Below are 22089 nucleotides of genomic sequence, written 5' to 3'. Positions count from 1 at the left end.
AGTGTGTGCTAAACCAGCCTCAGTGTGTGCTAAGCCAGCCCCAGTGTGTGCTAAACCAGCCCCAGTGTGTGCTAAACCAGCCCCAGTGTGTGCTAAGCCAGCCCCAGTGTGTGCTAAGCCAGCCCCAGTGTGTGCTAAGCCAGCCCCAGTGTGTGCTAAGCCAGCCCCATTGTGTGCTAAACCAGCCCCAGTGTGTGCTAAGCCATCCCCAGTGTGTGCTAAACCAGCCCCAGTGTGTGCTAAACCAGCCCCAGTGTGTGCTAAGCCAGCCCCAGTGTGTGCTAAACCAGCCCCAGTGTGTGCTAAGCCAGCCCCAGTGTGTGCTAAGCCAGCCCCAGTGTGTGCTAAGCCAGCCCCAGTGTGTGCTAAGCCAGCCCCAGTGTGTGCTAAACCAGCCCCAGTGTGTGCTAAACCAGCCCCAGTGTGTGCTAAGCCAGCCCCAGTGTGTGCTAAGCCAGCCCCAGTGTGTGCTAAACCAGCCCCAGTGTGTGCTAAGCCAGCCCCAGTGTGTGCTAAGCCAGCCCCAGTGTGTGCTAAGCCAGCCCCAGTGTGTGCTAAGCCAGCCCCAGTGTGTGCTAAGCCAGCCCCAGTCTGTGCTAAACCAGCCCCAGTGTGTGCTAAGCCAGCCCCAGTGTGTGCTAAACCAGCCCCAGTGTGTGCTAAACCAGCCCCAGTGTGTGCTAAACCAGCCCCAGTGTGTGCTAAACCAGCCCCAGTGTGTGCTAAGCCAGCCCCAGTGTGTGCTAAACCAGCCCCAGTGTGTGCTAAGCCAGCCCCAGCGTGTGCTAAACCAGCCCCAGTGTGTGCTAAGCCAGCCCCAGTGTGTGCTAAGCCAGCCCCAGTGTGCTAAGCCAGCCCCAGTGTGTGCTAAGCCAGCCCCAGTGTGTGCTAAACCAGCCCCAGTGTGTGCTAAACCAGCCCCAGTGTGTGCTAAACCAGCCCCAGTGTGTGCTAAACCAGCCCCAGTGTGTGCTAAGCCAGCCCCAGTGTGTGCTAAGCCAGCCCCAGTGTGTGCTAAGCCAGCCCCAGTGTGTGCTAAGCCAGCCCCAGTGTGTGCTAAGCCAGCCCCAGTGTGTGCTAAACCAGCCCCAGTGTGTGCTAAACCAGCCCCAGTGTGTGCTAAGCCAGCCCCAGTGTGTGCTAAACCAGCCCCAGTGTGTGCTAAACCAGCCCCAGTGTGTGCTAAACCAGCCCCAGTGTGTGCTAAACCAGCCTCAGTGTGTGCTAAGCCAGCCCCAATGTGTGCTAAACCAGCCCCAGTGTGTGCTAAGCCAGCCCCAGTGTGTGCTAAGCCAGCCCCAGTGTGTGCTAAGCCAGCCCCAGTGTGTGCTAAGCCAGCCCCAGTGTGTGCTAAGCCAGCCCCAGTGTGTGCTAAACCAGCCCCAGTGTGTGCTAAGCCATCCCCAGTGTGTGCTAAACCAGCCCCAGTGTGTGCTAAACCAGCCCCAGTGTGTGCTAAGCCAGCCCCAGTGTGTGCTAAACCAGCCCCAGTGTGTGCTAAGCCAGCCCCAGTGTGTGCTAAGCCAGCCCCAGTGTGTGCTAAGCCAGCCCCAGTGTGTGCTAAGCCAGCCCCAGTGTGTGCTAAACCAGCCCCAGTGTGTGCTAAACCAGCCCCAGTGTGTGCTAAGCCAGCCCCAGTGTGTGCTAAGCCAGCCCCAGTGTGTGCTAAACCAGCCCCAGTGTGTGCTAAGCCAGCCCCAGTGTGTGCTAAGCCAGCCCCAGTGTGTGCTAAGCCAGCCCCAGTGTGTGCTAAGCCAGCCCCAGTGTGTGCTAAGCCAGCCCCAGTCTGTGCTAAACCAGCCCCAGTGTGTGCTAAGCCAGCCCCAGTGTGTGCTAAGCCAGCCCCAGTGTGTGCTAAACCAGCCCCAGTGTGTGCTAAGCCAGCCCCAGTGTGTGCTAAGCCAGCCCCAGTGTGTGCTAAGCCAGCCCCAGTGTGTGCTAAGCCAGCCCCAGTGTGTGCTAAGCCAGCCCCAGTCTGTGCTAAACCAGCCCCAGTGTGTGCTAAGCCAGCCCCAGTGTGTGCTAAGCCAGCCCCAGTGTGTGCTAAGCCAGCCCCAGTGTGTGCTAAGCCAGCCCCAGTGTGTGCTAAGCCAGCCCCAGTGTGTGCTAAACCAGCCCCAGTGAGGAGAAGGTACGACTGCTGGAAGTCATGGGAATGAAAGGCCTATCATTATGAAGTTGAATCAAACGATTAGATAGTATGAGTGAGAAGGAACATGTTTCTACTTATTGGGGAGACATAAACTGGGGGCTCACAAATGTACAAGAGTCACTAGTAAATGGAATTCAGAAGAAACTTCTTAACCCGGAGAGTGGTTAAAATGTGGAACGCAATCCCACAAGGAGGTCATTGAAACTTAATACAGTAAGAAGTCTTACAACACCAGGTTAAAGTCCAACAGGTTTGTTTCAAACACGAGCTTTCGGAGCACGGCTCCTTCTTCAGGTGAATTGTTTGAAACAAACCTGTTGGACTTTAACCTGGTGTTGTAAGACTTCTTACTGTGCTCACCCCAGTCCAACGCCGGCATCTCCACATCATTGAAACTTAAGGCAAAGCTAGATTAATACATGAGGAAGAAAGGAATAAAAGGTTACGCTGAAAAGGTTATAGAGTATTACAGCACAGAGTGAGGCCATTAGTTCTTCACATGTATGATGGTTCTCTGTACAGCAATCAAATCATTCCCATTCCCTAACTCTGTATCCCTAGCCTTGCAAGCATATTTCCTGCAAGCACTCATTCATCTTTCCTTTGAAATCGTTGGTCGTTTCTGCTTTCTCCATACTTGTGGGCAGCAAGTTCAAGGTCATTACCCATTCACTGCATAAAAAATATTTTCCTCATAGCCCCTTACATCACTTACCCAAAATCATAAACCTGTCTACCCTTGTACAATCAGAGACAATAGGAGCAGTAGGACATTCAGCCCTTCGAACCTGTTCTGCCATTCATTATGATCATGGACGATCATTCAACTCCGTAACCTATTCCTGTTTCCCCCCTCCCCCCCATCTCGTTCAGCTTCTTTAGCCCCAAGAGTTATATTTTACTCCATCTTGAAAACATACAGGGCGAGATTCTCCCAAAACGGGAGAAATCGTAAAGCTGGCGTAAAACCCGGGCGGGTTTTACGGCAGCGCGCCCCTTCCCGACCGGGGACCGATTCTGGTCCCCGGTCGGGGCTAGCAGCCCGACGCCGTAGGCTCCGGCAAGACGGGCTTAACAAAAATCGTTAAGCCCGCTTGCCGGAGTTAGCGCCGGCTGACGCGTCATATGACGTCAGCCGCGCATGCGCAGTTTGGAAGACTCCAACCCGCGCATGCGCGGGTGACGTCATCGCGTTTTTGCGCGAAACCCGCGCATGCGCGGGCCGGGTTGCCCCTCAGCCGCCCCGCGAATGGATACTGCGGGGCGGCGGAAGGACAAGTAGTGCGCGGGCATCGGGCACCGATCGCGGGCCCATGGCACCCTTGGCACGGCCGTGGTACTGCCGTGCCAATCGGTGCCATGGTTATTAATAGCGAGTTTGTGACGCCGTTTTCACGAACGGCAAGACCAGGTGTGTTTGCCGTTCGTAAAAACGGCGGAAAGGGCTGGGACTTCGGCCCATCTAACAGCTGAGAATCGCTGCCGGCCGTAAAAAAACGGCGGCAGCGATTCGGGTCGGGACTTCGGCGGGGGGGGGGGGGGAGATTTGCGGGAGGGTGGCAAAAATGTCGGGAAGGCCCTCCCGCTATTCTCCCACCCGTCGTGGGGGTCGGAGAATTTCGCCCACAATATTTTGGCCTCAATTGCTTTTAGTGGTAGAAATGGTCTAACCCGTATTCTCTGACTGTGACTCCTGGTTCTGGACGCCCCCCCATCAGGAACATCCTTACTTCATCTACCTTGTCTAGCCCTGTTAGAATTTTATAGGTTTCTATGAGATCCCCCCTCATTCTTCTAAACTCCAGCGAATATAATCCGAACTGATTCAGTCTCTCGTCACTCCTCAGTCCCGCCATCCCAGGAATCTGTCTGGTAAATCTTCGCTGCATTCCCTCTGGAGCAAGAACATCCTTCCTCAGTTAAGGAGACCAAATCTGCGCACAATATTATAGGTGTAGTCTCAGCAAGGCCCTGTATAATTGCAACAAGTCATCCCTGCTCATGAACTTGAATCGTCTCACTATGAAAGTCAACATACCATTTGCCTTCTTTACCATCTGCTGTACCTGCAAGCTTACTTTCAGCGACTGGTGAACAAGGACACCCAGCTCTCATTTCACATACTCAAGTGGATAGAGCCGTGAAGAAGGCCTATCGTGTGTTAGGGTTTATTAACAGGGAGCTTGAGTTTAAGAGCCGTGGGGTTATGCTGCAATTGTACAGGACCCTGGTGAGACCACATTTGGAGTGTTGTGTGCAGTTCTGGTCACCTCATTATAGGAAGGATGTGGAAGCATTGGAAAGGGTGCAAAGGAGATTTACCAGGATGCTGCTTGGATTGGAGGGTAGGTATGAGGAAAGGTTGAGGGAGCTAGGGCTTTTCTCATAGGAGCGAAGGAGGATGAGAGGCGACTTAATAGAGATTTATAAGATGATGAGGGGGATAGATAGAGTGGTCGGTCAGAGACTATTTCCTCGGGTGGATGTAGCTGTTACAAGGAGGCATAACTATAAGGTTCGGGGTGGGAGATATAGGAGGGATGTCCGAGGTAGGTTCTTTACTCAGAGAGTGGTTAGAGTGTGGAATGAACTGCCTGCTGTGATAGTGGAGTTGGACTCTTTAGGAACTTTCAAGAGATTATTGGATAGGCACCAGAATGACAGGAAGTGGGATAGCTTGATATTGGTTTCGGACAAAGCTCGGCACAACATCGAGGACTGAAGGGCCTGTTCTGTGCTGTACTGTTCTATGTTCCCCTCTCTCAATTTATAGTCATTCTGATGATAACCTGCCTTCCTGTTTTTTCTACCAAAGTGGATAACCTCACAATTATCCACATTATACTGCATCTGCCATGCATTTGCCCACTCACTCAACTAGGAAACGAAGGAAATTCGGCATGTCCACATTAACCCTTACCAACTTTTACAGATGCACCTTCGAAAGCATCCCATCAGGCTGCATCACAGCCTGGTATGGCAACTGCTCGGCCCAGGACCGCAAGAATCTTCAGAGAGTCGTGATCACCGCCCAGTCCATCACACAAACCTGCCTCCCATCCATTGATTCCATCTACACCTCCCGCTGCCTGGGGAAAGCGGGCAGCATAATCAAAGATCCCTCCCACCCGGCTTACTCACTCTTGCAACTTCTTCCATCAGGCAGGAGATACAGAAGTCTGAGAACACGCACCAACGGACTCAAAAACAGCTTCTTCCCCACTGTCACCAGACTCCTAAATGACCCTCTTACGGACTGACCTCATTAACACTACACCCTGTATGCTTTATCTGATGCAGGTGCTTATGTAGGTACATTGTATATCTTGTGTTGCCCTGTTATGTATTTTCTTTTATTCCCTTTTCTTCCCATGTACTTAATGACCTGTTGAGCAGCTCGCAGAAAAATACTTTTCATTGTACCTCGGTACACGTGACAATAAACAAATCCAATCCAAATCGCACTTGAGTAGGAAATGGTACAATGTGTCTTGATATTGCCAGGGTGGCAACATGGGAAAGACAAATAGCATGGGGACAGCATGTTTGCATCCTGAGACAGACCAAGAGATGAAAGTTCATTTGAGCATGCACCATAATAGTATCAACAGAGCGAAGTAGAGAGAAAAATTATTCATCAGACTTAAAGCTTTTTCCTATCCCCGATTACATGAAAGATGCTCTCATGTAAATAACAGTCCTACAAACTCTCATACACCTGATATCCCCTAGAAATAATATCATCCTGACTACTGCGTGATATTTGTGGACTGTGGTGTGATTGACAGAGTGCTGCACAAAATACCTTGGGCAAAGGACACGGCAAATCCCTCTAAACCTGCACCATTTTGGCATCAGCTTGGCATGAAGATCGGCCGGACTTTTCTGGCCATTCACGCCGGTGGGATCTTGCCGCTCCACCTACAGCAGACTCCTGCCGTGGGTTTCCCGGCATTAAGGGGCGGTTTCAACGGGAACCCGCTGGCAATGGCGGGAGCAGAAGATCCTGTCTGAATATTTCAGTCGATCTGCCAGCATTTGACTCTCTCGTCACAGTTGTCGATTCCTGCTTTCCAGTTGGACCTTTGACTATTGTGCGAACAGAACTCCTTGTGAATGGTGCTTTCAACTATAATATCATGTTATATTTTATATTATCTTACATCGGAGCAGGGGGCAATTCATCTATCATGTCTGTACTGGTTCTTTGAAAGGTATCCAATTAGTACCACTCCCGCTGCTGTTCCCCAAATAGTAGTTTTCCCTTTCAAATTCATTGAATTCTTTTTTGAAAGTTACCAATGAATTCCACCCACCTTTGAGGCAGAACATTCTAGATGGTTCTGTGACGATGCCAACGCTACCACCAAAGCCACTTCAGGTTTCAACCACAACTTGCATTTGTACAGCACGTTCAGTGCAATGAAACATCCTAAGGCACTTCACAAGGGCATTATAAAACAGAATATCACACTGAGGTGATATCTGGAGGGATGACCTAAAGCTTAGTCAAGGAGGCAGGTTTCAAGGAGTGTCTCACAGAAGGGAAACAAGGTTGAGAGAGATGGAGAGATTTATGGGCTAAATTTGAAATCTTGGGCCAAGGCAGCTGAAGCCACGGCTCTCAATGGGGGACTGATTCAAAGCAGGATGCTGAAGAGGCCAGAAATAAGAGAACACAGAGATCTCCGAGGCTTGTGGGGCTGGAGATGAATTCATGGAAGATGATACAGTGTAACACAGTCTGTTCCTGGAATATCAGTGTTCAGTCGCTAAGATTGCCGAATTTTCCTTGGGTACGGTTAAGTCGTTAATAGTGCCACTCAGAATAAAACTCAATAATCCATGGTTTTTGATAGGCCATTCAGCCCCTTCTAACCTGTCCCGCCATTCAATGAAATCATGGCTGATCTGTAGCCTAACTCCATATACCTGTCTTTGGCCCATTCTCCCTTAATATCTTTGCTTAACACAGGCAGCACGGTAGCATTGTGGTTAGCACAATCGCTTCACAGCTCCAGGGTCCCAGGTTTGATTCTGGCTTGGGTCACTGTCTGTGCGGAGTCTGCACATCCTCCCCGTGTGTGCGTGGGTTTCCTCCGGGTGCTCCGGTTTCCTCCCACAGTCCAAAGATGTGCAGGTTAGGTGGATTGGCCATGATAAATTGCCCTTAGTGTTCAAAATTTCCCTTAGTGTTGGGTGGGGTTACTGGGTTATGGGGATAAGGTGGAGGTGTTGACCTTGGGTAGGGTGCTCTTTCCAAGAGCCAGTGCAGACTCGATGGGCCGAACTGTAAGTTCTATATCTCAGATTTAAAATGAACTGTTCTAGCCTTCAACTCTTTTTGTGGGAGAGAGTTCAGAACCTTTAACCATTCTTTGTGTGAAGAAATGCTTCCTAACGTAGGGAAGTTGTTTCCATTAGCAGGGGAGACTAGGACGCGGGGGCACAGCCTTAGAATAAAAGGGAGTCATTTTAGAACAGAGATGAGGAGAAATTTCTTCAGCCAGAGAGTGGTTGGTCTGTGGAATTCATTGCCACAGAGGGCGGTGGAGGCCGGGACATTGAGTGTCTTTAAGACAGAAATTGATAAATTCTTGATTTCTCGAGGAATTAAGGGCTATGGGGAGAGAGAGGGTAAATGGAGTTGAAATCAACCATGATTGAATGGTGGAGTGGACTCGATGGGCCGAATGGCCTTACTTCCGCTCCTATGTCTTATGGTCTTATGGTCTAACATCGCTCCCGAATGATCCGGTCCTAATTTTTAGACAATGCCCCATAGTTTTAAAATCTTCACCAGTGGAAACAGTTTATCCTCACCTGTCCTTTCCTATTAAGGTTACAGAATGTCAAGTGTCGAGGTGTCAAGATGATAGAATTTAAAGAAAAGAAATTCTTGCAAAAGGTTTTCTTTCTCCCAGATGCTATGGTTTTTAAGGGTTCGCAATTCAGCAGTAAACCTCTCAGGTAATAACTACATCAAATGAATGAATCTTCAAGCTGAACTACGTACTCTGTCGACATAGCTTGTAATTACAAAGAAGAATGGAAACTGTCACAGCTGAAACATTAATGTTACTGGTCCAGTAAATCAGGACACAGGAACTTCAGAAGATTAATTATGGCGATGTACATATCCCCCAGAACTGAAATGGTTAAACTCTGTTTGAAGGAGCTTTACAATTACATTTTCCCTGCAGTTGCAAGTAAAAGGCAGCTTTCAACCGTCCAGCAAAGCTTAACTACAAAGTCTTTACTTTCTCTCATTTCCACTTTCCTTCAACCATCACCCCCTTCTGACAATGATTCCTCCCTAGTTTCTGACCTCTCCGTCACCTCAACTGTTTTTTTATGCGCAAGCTTTTTTAAAAAAAATGTTTCCAATTAAGGGATAATTTAGCGTGGCCAATCCACCTACCCTGCACAGCTTTGGGTTTTACATAGAATTTACAGTGCAGAAGGATGCCATTCAGCCCATCGAGTCTGCACCGGCTCCTGGAAAGAGCACCCTACCCAAGGTTAACACCTCCACCCTATCCCCATAACCCCACCCAACACTAAGGGCAATTTTGGACACTAAGGGCAATTTAGCATGGCCAATCCACCTAACCTGCACATCTTTGGACTGTGGGAGGAAACCCGAGCACCCGGAGGAAACCCACACACACACACGGAGGATGTGCAGACTTCACACAGACAGTGACCCAAGCCGGAATCGAACCTGGGACCCTGGAGCTGTGAAGCAATTGTGCTATCCACAATGCTACCGTGCTGCCCCAAACTCACGCAGACATGGGGAGAATGTGCAAACTCCACACGGACAGTGACCCGGGGTTGGGATTGAACCCGGGTCCTCGGCACCATGAGGCAGCAGTGGTAACCAATGCGCCACCGTGCTGCCCCATGCGCGAACTTTCACAGGAAGTATTGATGGATGATTTGACCATTTTCAGGCCCGATCCTAGTTTCATCACACCCCCTATTGCACCTGTTCAGGCATCAATTAGCAGAGGGTGCCCAGGAGTGGGTGTTATGTCAGATTTCTCTCCTCGCCTGCCTGCTTAGAAGCACCAGCAGTAATTACAGAGTTCCCATCAGGATTCAGCTGAGATCAGGCAAATAGACAACCAAGCCAATCAGGGCACATGATACCAGTAGTTCAAGTCCCACTCGATGCTGAGGAGTGAGGCAGCAGTGAGAACACCACCATGATTGACCTTAGTGTTCTGGTCTGAACAAGGTGGGGGAGGCCGCGGGTTGTTGGGAGGACACAGTGTGTGGACTCAGTGTGCCTGCTTTATATTGGTATGCATTGACCCACATTGGGAAAATGTGTTGAACGGGCGTTGCTGTGATGGCCTGCGATCAAAATGCCTTTTGATACTGACTATTAAGTTGTATGCCTGAATAATGAGGTACAGCAGAGTTAATGTCACCCGCAGAGCCAGGGGACCAGATCTTCAGGGGAGGAACATCAAAGCCTTCTGGTTCAAAAAATCACCACACATCTGACAAAGCCTAGTCCATAACCGCCCTCTTGGCCACACAGAATGCAGCTGCAAAATGTTGTGTGGCCTGTTTTCCTTCATTATTCAATATCACTGTACTATCATTAAAAACCAGAGGGAATAGGTTCATTTGCTTCCATTACTCCACGGAATGATAGGCTGTGGAATCTTCCTCAAATGCACAAGCTGTAATGCAGTGCCAGTTGAGTACAATTGTTTTTTATTTCCCTAATTTTCTTGTTCAGTCACCAAGATCGTTAATTTTTCCTTGGGTATGGTTAAATCGTTAATAGGACCTCTTAAAATAAAAAGCACCAATGCATAATTTTGATCAGGTGCCAATTTTTAAAAAATATCCACAACCAGATTATTTTCCCCAGATGTCATAGTTTTGAAAGGTTTGTAATTCCAAAATTTTTCAGATGCTAACTACATCAAACAAAATGAGGAGGCAGTGAATGAGGAGGCAACAATAGGAGGCAGTGAATGAACACAAGAGATCTGGAATTCTCCGACCCCCCCCCCCCCCCCCCCCCCCCCCTCCCGCCGCCGAGTCGGAGAATCACTGGGGACCAGCGTCAATCCCGCCCCCGCCGTGTCCCGAATTCTCCGGCACCGGAGATTTGGCCGGGGCGGGAATCGCTCTGCGCTGGTCGACGTGGCCCCCGCCCCCGGTGATTCTCCGGCCCGTGATGGGCCGAAGTCCCACCGCTGTCATGCCTCTCCCACCGGCGTGGATCAAACCACCCACCTTACCGGCGGGAGCAGGTGGCGCGTGCGGGCTCCAGGGTCCTGGGGGGGTCACGGGGCGATCTGGCCCCGGGGAGAGAGCCTACGATGGCCTGGCCCCCGATCGGGGCCCACCGGCGGGGCGGGGGGTCCCGGCGTAATGGATAGGCGTGAACCGCTCCTGAGTCGGGCCGCCACAAAGGTGCGGAAGTCTCCGCACCTTTAGGGGCCAAGCCTTAACATTGAGGGGCTAGGCCCGCGCCAGAGTGGTTGGCGCTCCACCGACTGGCGTGGAAGGCCTTTGGCGCCACGCCAGCCGGGGCTGAAGGGACTTCGCCGGCCGGCGGAAGTCCACGCATGCACCGGAGCGTCAGCAGCTGCTGACGTCATCCCCGTGCATGCGCAGGGGAGGGGGTCACTTCGGCCTCTGCCATGGTGAAGACTATGGCGAAGGCAGAAGGAAAAGAGTGCCCCCACAGCACAGGCCCGCCCGCCGATCGGTGGGCCCTGATCGCGGGCCAGGCCACCGTGGGAGCACCCCCTCCCCCGGGGCCAAATCGCCCCGCGCCCCCCCAGGACCCCGGAGCCCACCCTCGCCCCCACAGGACCCCGGAGCTCACCCGCGCTGCCTGCTCCCGCTGGTAAGGTAGGTGGTTTGATCCATGGCGGCGGGAGAAGCATGGCAGTGGCGGGACTTCGGCCCATCGCGGGCCGGAGAATCGCCGAGGGGGGGGGGGGGGGGGGGGTGTGGGGGGGGGGGGGGGGGGGGCACGCCGACCGGCGCGGAGCGATTCCAACTCCCGCCAAATCTCCGGTGCCAGAGAATTTGGGACACGGCGGGGGCGGGATTGACGCCGGCCCCCTGGCAATTCTCCGACCGGGGGGGGGGGGGGGGGGTCAGAGAATCCCGCCCCTGGTATATCACTAGTTAGGAGAGCCTATTGGAAACACCATTCTCCCCTTTTGCTTCAATGCACGGAAAAGCCTTTTGGAAATCCTTCCTGAATTGAAATAAGATACAAATGGATGAAGCTCCATGTGCAGGTTTCAAAGATGACTCTTCCCATCCCCACTAAATGGCAAAGTGCAGACAAAGTGAAAATGAAGGCAAGTTCTCAACAAAATGGTTAATCATAAGAGGACAAAGACGGAAGATAGATCAACTCAGGATAGTTTCACACAGCTCTTCGTGCCTAGGCAGAGGTGCAGCACAGGGAGATGCTGAGGAATGAAACTCCAAAGCCATCATCATACTTCAAGGAATATAGAAAGGCGTACAAGAAAAAGGGATGGCTTTAAACAGCATCATTAAAATGTGATCAGTTATGGTGAGAAAATGAGTGTGGAAAAAGGTCTGCCGTGTGTTCTGCGGCAGTGGATGTGACCCACCACTGGCCAGTGACGGGATCTTCCAGTCCCACCGCTGGTAATGGGGCTTCCCATTGTTCCCATCCTCTGCTGGCGGAGAACCCATGGCAGGGAGACCAGACGATCCTGCCAGCAGGAACGGTTGAACACTCCTGCCCTACATTTATAATTTAATTGGGGGTTCAATTGGTGTCATTGGATATCTTCGCCATGGCTCAGTGGGTCGCATTCCCTCAAAAGATCATAGGTTCAAACCCTTCAGTGAATTACTGGGGGAATGTTGCTGAGGTGCTGTCTTTTGGATGTAAATTGAACTGAGACCCCTGAGACGGGTGTAGAAGATCCCACAGTACTCTTGGAAGAAGACCAAGGCAGTTTCTTACAACATCACCAGATACAGGTGATCTGATCATTATCACGTTGCAGTTGGGAGGAGATTGCTGTGTGTAAATTGGCTGCTGCCTTCTCTATCGCAACAGCGACTTCACTTCAAAGGTAAATCATTGACTATTTTCGATGTTCTAAGCTTATAAAAGGTGTCAGATGCCTTTCTTTCACTGAGATAAGCAGCATATTGGTTTATATTTGGTGTCTTTCCAGTTCAAAGAGTCTCACCTGTGAAACCCAGGGGGCAAAGGCAAATGTAATCTGCCACCAGATCCAGGCAGGTCGACTGGTTATCACAAAATCCATAGCTGCAGTCATCAGAGTTAATTTCACAGTTCAGGCCTTCGAACCCTGTGTGAGGGAACACACTTATCAGATATATTTTGTAAGAGAGGCATGGCCTTGCTTCATCAGTGCTTAGCATTACACTTAACACAAGTTGCAGGATATTAGGTATGAGTAAGGAGAACCAGGAAAGATTCTCTCACCAAGACCATTCCTGAAAGTCAGTTCCAGGGGAGAACATTGCAGAACACAAGATTCCAGAACCTATTGTATTGGAAGAAGGAAGGTGATGCTGCAGGACATGGTGAGAAGATGTTTCTTATCACCAGTATTGACTCAGCTGAGGGTAATATTCTTGGCACTGAGTCAAAAGTTGCAGATTTATGCCTCCCATTCCAGAGCCTTTTTAAAAAAAAAAATTTAGATAAGCCAATTATTTTTTCCAATTAAGGGACAATTTAGCGTGGCCAATCCACCTACTCTGCACATTTTTGGGTTGTGGGGGCGAAACCCACGCAGACACGGGGAGAATGTGCAAACTCCATTCGGACTGTGACCCAGAGGCGGGATCGAACCTGGGACCTCAGCGCCGTGAGGCAGCTGTGCTAACCACTGGGCCACCAGTGCTGCCCTCCATTCCAGAGATTTGGGAAACTAAATGTAGGCTGACTTTTTAGTGCAGCACTGAGGGAATGCTACACTGTTGGAAATGCCATCTTTTCAACCAAGCCTGCCATCTCAGACTCAGGTCATAAAAGATGCCATCGAACTGTTTGAAAGAAGAGTATGGAAGTTCTCCCTGGTGACCTACGGTACTCACTCCTCAACTAGCATTACTAAAGTTGATAAACCGGGCATCTCTGTTTTTGGGTTCTTAATGTGTGATCGCTACACTATATTTGTGAGTACCTTCACACGAAAGCAGTCTGATGTTCATAAAGCCGTTTTGAATGAGCTGTGATCATAAAGGGCAATTTATAAACCCTAAGATACCACAAAAATAAAGCCATGATTAATCCAATGTAAACAATTTGCTTTGTGTAAAATGGGAGAAAGACGCCTCAAGTCCAAGTCCAAAGATGTGCGGGTTAGGTGGATTGGCCATGCTAAATTGCCCGTAGTGTAAGGTTAATGGGGGTTGTTGGGTTACGGGTATACGGGTTACATGGGTTTAAGTAGGGTGATCATTGTTCGGCACAACATCGAGGGCCGAAGGGCCTGTTCTGTGCTGTACTGTTCTATGTTCTAAGGGGCTGGTTTAGCTCACTGGGCTAAATAGCTGGCTTTTAAAGCAGACCAATCAGGCCAGCAGCACGGTTCGATTCCCGTACCAGCCGTGCCGGAATGTGGCGACTAGGGACTTTTCACAGTAACTTCATTGAAGCCTACTCGTGACAATAAGCGATTTTCATTTTTTCCGTTTCATAATAAAGTAATCTTGATCCTCCTTCCCTGTTGCTAAGAGACACAAAAGCCCTTGTGAAGTGAACCCATAGCCACAATGAATCAAATTGTAAAAGCAAGGTCCCAAAAACAACAATGTGCCAATGTGCAGTTCAGCAACGTCAGTAATGTTGGTAGGCGACATGGTGGCGTAGTGGTTAGCACTACTTCCCACGGTGTTGAGGACCCAAATTCGATTCTAGCCCTGAGTCACTGTCTGTGTGGAGTTTGCAAATTCTCCCCATATCTGCATGGGTCTCACCCCCACAACCCAAAGATATGCCCGTTAGGTGGATTACCCATGCTAAATTGCCCCTCAATTGGAAATAAATCATTGGGTATTCTAAATTTATTTTTTAAAAAGTTATGTTGATCGGGGGATAAATATTGGCACCAGGGCGAACTCCTGTACTCTTCATCTAAAAAGTACCACCTACGGTACCCTCCTACGGTGACAGGCACGGCATCAATTTAAAAGGTGGAACCTCCAACAGTGCGGGGTTCCCTCAATACTGCCCTGAAGAGTCAGCCTAAGTTTCTTTCCTGTCTGGAATAGGAGGCCTGAATACACAACTACCAATTTAGAGTATTACCCACTGCACCATGGCTGATTCAATCTAGTGACAGGACTGTTTGACCTTTCACATCTTTTGTTCTCTCTGGGGACTGCCATTAACACTCTTTTCCCCTTGGTTTCTGTGGCCATTAGCACCCAGTTTCCCTGGGTTTCTGTGGCTATGACTCATCTTTCATTCTCACTCCACCGGATAAATATTTCCCACTCTCTCTGTCTGTTAGCTTTGACAAAGTGTCATCGGACTCGAAACGTTAGCTCTTTTCTCTCCCTACAGATGCGGCCAGACTTGCTGAGATTTTCCAGCATTTTCCCTTTCGTTTCAGATTCCAGCACCCGCAGTAATTTGCTTTTATCAAGGGTTTATTGGTAACAAGGTAAATATACACAGGCACAGAGTCGCTATGCAGGTCTTCACTTGGTGGCTCCAGGGTTCACTCTGTCCGGAACCACGCTCTCAGTGCTCCGTGCTTTTCCCCCATTGGACAGGATTCATGCGCTCCTGCGCAATAGCGCCAAGTCAGGTGTACACAAGAAAATGCCCCATAAAGGGGCTGCGCTACCATAGCCCACCATTCCTACCTCAACCCGTCCCCTTCTCCTCTCCAGTTGTGAAAACTTTGATCATTTTCAACAATGCCTCATGGGCAGCACAGTAGCACAAGTGGATAGTACTGTGGCTTCACAGCGCCAGGGTCCCAGGTTCGATTCCCTTCTGGGTCACTGTCTGTGCGGAGTCTGCACGTTCTCCCCGTGTCTGCATGGGTTTCCTCTGGGTGCTTCGGTTTCCTCCCACAGTCCAAAGACGGGCAGGTTAGGTGGATTGGCCTGATAAAATTGCCCTGAGTGACCAAAAAAAGGCTAGGAGGGGTTATCGGGTTACGGGGATAGGGTGGAAGTGAGAACTTAAGTGCAGACACGATGGGCCGAATGGCCTCCTTCTGCACTGTATGTTCTATGTTGGCTTCTCTGAAACATGGATTATCTGCCTGAGCCTCTGCTGTTGTCTTGCACTGACTTGAAATGTTTCACTCCCCACATGAACAGCACTTCCTTTTCGCACTCCACCCAGCACGGACCTGTTTCAAAGTCTACAAATTCCCCCTGACCGGTTAAACGGTCGCAAAGACATGTGTCTGGAATGGAATGCTTCATTGCAATTTCAAACATTTTATGCCCTCATAAACCTATTCAGCTGTATGGTCACGCCACCAAATGACTGTCATCAGAGCTGTCAAGCACATGGCAGTGACAAGCGCTTGACTAATGTTAACCCATCAACGGCAGCACTGTGAAGCGCATCCTCATCATTTCTCAAACTCGCCATGGAGCCAATTTCCCAGTACTCTCCCTGTAATAAAGCTCTTAAATTGTCCCAAGTTCATTAATAATGAATTGCAGTTCTCATTCTAATTCAAGAGTTTAATAGAAAGAGCTACGTCCTGGAGTTAGGTAAGCAGCCAAAAGCACTACTGTATCAACATAAATCCAATCATTCACATTCAGCTCGAATCAGCTGCTGAAGCAGTCCAGTCAGAAGGAAGTAGGACAGACCCCAACACTGATGGTTGTGGGAAGACGTCATAATCACTTAATGTCACATGTAGGCTTCAATGAATTTACTGTGAAAAGACCCTAGTCGCCACAATTCGGCGCCTGTCTGGGGAAGCTGGTACGGGAATTGAACCCGCGTTGCTGGCCTTGCTGTGCTTTACAAGCCAGCTGTTTTGCCTGCTGTGCTAAACCAGCGTGACATTCGAGTTGGGGTGGCAGTCCGTGTATTGTCGCGGTCTTTACTGTAGATTGAAATATCAGTGGGCCTGTTGCAATTAGACTTGCTTCAGATGCTGTCAGGCCCCCAAATGACTGGCTTGTCAGAGGGAAACTAAGATTAAATCAGTTAAGCTCACCCAATCAGTCAATGATTAAATACATTACCCAGTGTGATTATCAGGTTTAAAGATTCCACATTGCCACTATTATATTATCATAGAATTTACAGTGCAGAAGGAGGCCATTCGGCCCATCGAGTCTGCACTGGCTCTTGGAAAGAGCACCCTACCCAAAGTCAACACCTCCACCCTATCCCCATAACCCAGTAACCCCACCCAACACTAAGGGCAATTTTGAACACTAAGGACAATTTATCATGGCCAATCCACCTAACCTACACATCTTTGGACTGTGGGAGGAAATCAGAGCACACGGAGGAAACCCACGCACACACGGGGAGGATGTGCAGACTCTGCACAGACAGTGACCCAAGCCAGAATCGAACCTGGGACCCTGGAGCTGTGAAGCGTTTGTGCTATCCACAACGCTACCGTGCTGCCCCTATTGGTGCCCCTCAGAACTTAAAAGTTATTAATTTACATTAATTTAATATCTTTTCCCTGCACCCCAAAAGTCATGTAAGGGTCTTCGAATGTCAATTCAATCACTATTTGTCTCAACGTTTGAAGTGCCGTCACCATCGTAATGTGGGAAATGTAAATTCCAATCCGCACACAGCAAACTCCGACGGACAGCGATGTGAGAATGACCAGGTTATTTGCCCAGGGTGTTGATTGAGGGGTGGATATTGGCGAGGATCCTGGGAAGAACACCTCAGCTCAACTTCACAGAGGCCAGGTGGGGAATGTCTCTTCTGAAAGAAGGTAGTTCTGACAGTGCAACACTCCTCGGGGACTGCACTGCAGTGTCTGACATTATCTGCTCAGGTTTCTGCAGTGGGACCTGAACCCACAACCTTGTGACTTGGGAGGCAACCCACTGAGTTACAACTGACACAAGGGCTGCAGAATAAATGCTGGCCTGTCAGTTTAGATTATAGGCTCGACACTTTGTTAACAGCCGCCAGACTTCAATGAGAAATCAGCTACGTTAGATTGCTTCTAGTTCAATATAGCGCTTCCTTGTAGCACTCATACCTTATTCATCCTTGATGCCAAATTTCTTCATGCCTGTTACAACCCACTTACCCTACAAGCAATATTAATGAGAAAGGGTTACCTTCTGGGCAAAAACAATTGTACATATTGAATTCATTTCGACAGACAGCCCCATTCTGACATGGTTCCGATTTGCATTCATTCTCCTCCATCTCACAGAATGACCCAGAAAAGCCTGTGGGAAGATAGTGCCACAGAGGTTGTACCGACATCTCTTCAATACATGAACATCTAAGCTGTGGTAATATACATCACTGTAAATGCACAAGGGGTTAATGTAAATACACATAGACTAGATAGACACTAGAGGGAGCACCTGAGACATGACATACAGACATTCAACTAATAGGTCAGTAAGATAGGACATGACCAATGGGCATTCACGATACACAAGAGAGGTGACACTGCCACAGGAGGGCATTACACCAACCCATATCAAAGGACACAGCACACATGATTTTCCTTTTTCCAGTGGAGACACTCAGTGTGTACACAGGGTTGATTCAACATCACACCCACCACCTGGGTTGTAGCAGACTGGTTCGTCAGTCTGAGTAGCTATAGTAGGATTAACAGGAGAGTCGAATCCAAGTAGGAGAATTATGTGTTAAAGCTATCTCCAATTCTGAACCTTTCTTTGTCAGAGTGCACATCAAGGAAGCAGCTTATGCTACGTCAAGAGCATAACAAAACATAAGCCGTTTGTGTTTGTTCAGTACATTAATTTTGTGTTTGAAAGAGGACTGATTGATTTTAAATTCCTAATGACTTCCTGTTGTTCTGCGAAGTTCGGCTCTTCCGAACCTTAGATCGTATTCAGCCATCACTATGATGATCACTGACCTACGTTGGATCCCAGTCCAGCAAAGCTTTGAATTCTAAATTCGTTCCTTCACTACCGTATAGAAGGAGGCCATTTGGCCCATTGAGTCTGCACCGACCCTCCAAAAGAGCACCTTAAACAGGCTCCCACCCTCTCTCTTCAACTCTATAACCCCACTTAACTTGCAGATCCCTGGACACTAAAGAGCAATTTATCATGACCAATTCACCTAACCTGCACATGTCCGGACTGTGGGAGGAAACCGGAGCACCCGGAGGAAACCCACGGAGACAGGGGGAGAAAGTAAACTCCACACAGACAAGACTGGAATTGAACCAGGGTCTCGGCGCTGTGAGACAGCAGTGCTAACCACTGTGCAACCTGTCACCCCATGCTGGGTATTGTGCATTTGCAAATGGCAGTGATTCAAATGCACCGCAATATAAGACGCATGAATCTATTGACTTGCTTACATATCCCAAAACTATGAACCAAAAACTACTATTCATCACTATTGCAAACAAATCTGTAAATAATTAGAATATCTGCATCTTTCGCATGTCCACTTGGAATGGTAGTAAGGTGTCTTTGTGTTCTGAGAGGCTAAAAGGGGGTTACATATACAAAGAAGCAACCACTTAAAAAGCAGAAATGCTTGCTAAAATGTAGCAGTATATTTTCTGACCAGTGTTCTGCATTAATATCTGTAGCTAAGTACATAAGAAATTTTATGTGTGCATTTTAAGTTGTGGTACACTAATAGCACTGGTCGAGAAGCACAGAGTTTCACAGAACGTACAAGAGTGAACAGGCCATTCTGCCCTACTGGTCTATGGGATGACCCTAAATTCCCTTCTCGTTCATCTGTTTAGTTAGCATTATATGCCAATATCCTAGAACAACATCATCAACACTGTCTTGAAAGGATCTTGCAAATCAAGTGCGAGAGCAAAATAACAAATATGGATGTCCTCCTTAATGTAAAGGTAAAGTTGCCATAGTCGCAGAAAGCTAGACCATAGGCTGCTTACCCCTTTGAGGGGGAGAGTTCACTGGTGGTGATTTAACCTGAGGATCACCACAGCTCAGGCAAGGGGCAAGGTTGAGAGGGCGGTGTCTTCATGAATAACTGCATTGATGTAGAATCAATCTAATAACCAATAATACATAGATACATACATGAAGTGAGCAGCAGGAGGAGGCCTTTTGGCCCTTCGAGCCTGCTCCGCCATTTATCACGATCATAGCTGATCATTCACTCAATAGCCTAATCCTGCTTTCTCCCTGTAACCTTTGACCCATTCGCCCCAAGTGCTATATCTAGATGCCTCTTGAATATTCAATGATTTAGCATCAACTACTTCCTGTGGTAATGAATTCCACAGGCTCACCACTCTTTGAGTGAAGAAATGTCTCCTCATCTCTATCCAAAATGGTTTTCCCTGAATCCTCAGACTGTGACCCCTGGTTCTGGACACATACATCACAGGGAAAATCTTCTCTGCATCTGCCCTGTATGGTCCTGTTAGAATTTTATAAGTCTCTGTGAGATCCCCACTTATTCTTTTGAACTCCAACGAGAACAATCCCAACCTAGTCAATCTTTCCTCATATGACAGTCCCACCATTCCTGGAATCAGTCTGGTGAACCTTCACTGCGCTCCCTCGAGAGCAAGAACATCCTTCCTCAGAGAAGGAGACCTAAACTGCACACAATACTCCAGGTGTGGCCTCACCAAGACCGTGTATAATTGCAGCAACACATCCCTGCTTCTATACTCGAAATCTCTCCTTTTACACAGAGGGTAGTGGGTGCCTGGAATTCGCTGCCAGAGGAGGTTGTGGAAGCAGGGACGATAGTAACGTTTAAGGGGCATCTTGACAAATACATGAATAGGATGGGAATAGAGGGATACGGATCCCGGACGTGTAGAAGATTTTAGTTTAGAAGGGCAGCATAGTCGGCACAGGCCTGGAGGGCCGAAGGGCCTGTTTCTGTGCTGTACTTTTCTTTGTTCTTTGGACGGAACCAGAGGAAATGGGTGAGGTACTAAATGAGTACTTTGCATCAGTATTCACCAAACAGTAGGAATTGGTGGATGATGAGTTTGAGCAAGGGTTTGTAGATAACAGATCAAAAATAGGAGGTTTGGGGCATATTGAAAAACATCAAGGTTGATAAGTCCTCAGTGCCTGATTCGATCTACCCCAGAATACTGTGAGAGGCAAGGGAGAAAATTGCTGGGGCCATGACAGAAATCTTTGTATCCTCACTGACTAAATGTGAGGTCCCAGAGGACTAGAGAATAGCTAATGTTGTCCCTTTGATTAAGAAAGTGTAGCAAAGATAATTCAAGAAATTACAGGCCGTTGAGCCTTACATCAGTGGTCGGGAAATTATTGGAGAAGATTCTCCAAGACAGGATTTACTCCCATTTGGAAGCAAATGAGCATATTAGTTAGAGGCAGCATGGTTTTGTGAAGGGGAGGTCATGTCTCACTAACACAATGGAGTTTTTTGAGGAAGTGAGGAAGATGATTGATGAGGGTAGGACAGTGGGTGTTGTCTACATGGACTTCAGTAAGGCCTTTGATAAAGTTCCTCATGGTAAACTGGTATAGAAGGTGAGGTCATACCGGATCAGAGGTGATCTGACAAGATAGATACAGAACAGGCTCGGTCATAGAAGATAGAGGGTAGCAGTGGGTGTGCTTTTCTGGATGGAGGGCTGTGATTAGTGGTGTTCCACCGTGATCAAGAAAAAAATGTAATAGAGCAACACAAGATACACAATGTAAATACATAGGCACAGGCATTGGGTGAAGCATACATGATTGTAGTATTAATCAGATCAGTATATAAGAGGGTCGTTTAGGAGTCTGTTAACAGCGGGGAAGAAGCTGTTTGTGAATCTGTTAGCGCGTGTTCTCAGACAAGTCTGTATCTCCTGCCCGATGGAAGAGTGAGTAAGCCGGGTGGGATGGGTCTTTGATTCTGCTGCCCGCTTTCCCCAGGAGGCGGGAGGTGTAGACAGAGTCAGTGGATGGGAGGTAGGTTAGTGTGACGGACTGGGCAGTGTTCACGACTCTCTGTAGTTTCTTGAACTGATTCATAAGTTTGTGGACGACACAAAGGTTGGTGGAGTTGCGGATAGCGATGAGGATTATCAGAGGATACAGCAGAATATAGATCGGTTGGCGACTTTGGCGGAGAGATGGCAGATGTAGGCTAATCTGGACAAATGTGAGGTAATGTGTTTTGGAAGGTCTAATACAGGTGGGAAATATACAGTAAATGGCAGAACCTTTAAGAGTATCGACAGGCAGAGGGATCTGGGTGTACAGTCCGCAGATCACTGACAGTGGCATTGCAGGTGAAGAAGGTACTCAAGAAGGAATACAGCATGCTTGCCTTCATCAGCTGGGGCATTGGGTATAAAAATTGGCAAGTCATTTATGCTGAAGCTCTATAATATCTTAATTCGGCCACTCTTAGAATATAGTGTTCAATTTTGGTCACCACACTACCAGAAGGATGTGGAGGCTTTGGAGAGGGTACAGAAGAGGTTTACCAGGATGTTGCCTGGTCTGGTGGGAATTAGCTATGAGGAGAGGTTGGATAAACTTGGTTTATTCTCACTGGAATAACGGAGGTTGAATGACGATCTGATAAAAGTCTACAAAATTATGAGGGGCATGGATAGAGTGGATAGTCATATGTTTTTGCCCAGGGTGGAAGAGTCAATTACTAGGGGAAACAGGTTTAAGGTGCGAGTGGCAAAGTTTGGAGGTGATGTACGAGGGAAGTTGTTTACACATAGAGTAGTGTGTGCCTGGAACTTGCTGCAGGAGGAGGTGGTGAAAGC

The 22089-nt window shown here is 48.5% G+C and overlaps 1 protein-coding gene across 18 annotated transcripts in view; it reads right to left on the bottom strand.

The window, feature by feature from the left end:
* Nucleotides 1-22089, bottom strand: part of eys (eyes shut homolog) — a 3376609-nt gene that overhangs the window by 1533816 nt on the left and 1820704 nt on the right. For 17 of the 18 annotated variants that reach the window (XM_038800705.1, XM_038800706.1, XM_038800712.1 and 14 more), the window contains 2 exons: nucleotides 17462-17575; nucleotides 12376-12498 (listed from right to left, as the gene is read on the bottom strand). The exons of the other annotated variant lie outside the window; for it this stretch is intronic. In XM_038800705.1, the coding sequence (XP_038656633.1) occupies nucleotides 12376-12498; nucleotides 17462-17575 (237 nt within the window). The remainder of the gene's footprint in view (nucleotides 1-12375; nucleotides 12499-17461; nucleotides 17576-22089) is intronic. 18 annotated transcript variants of the gene reach the window in all.

The sequence above is a fragment of the Scyliorhinus canicula genome, chromosome 6 (assembly GCF_902713615.1).
Source record: "Scyliorhinus canicula chromosome 6, sScyCan1.1, whole genome shotgun sequence".
In the NCBI taxonomy this organism is placed as follows: Eukaryota; Metazoa; Chordata; class Chondrichthyes; order Carcharhiniformes; family Scyliorhinidae; genus Scyliorhinus; species Scyliorhinus canicula.
Note: the sequence above shows the minus strand (reverse complement) of the source record. Positions and strands in the feature narration are given on the sequence as shown.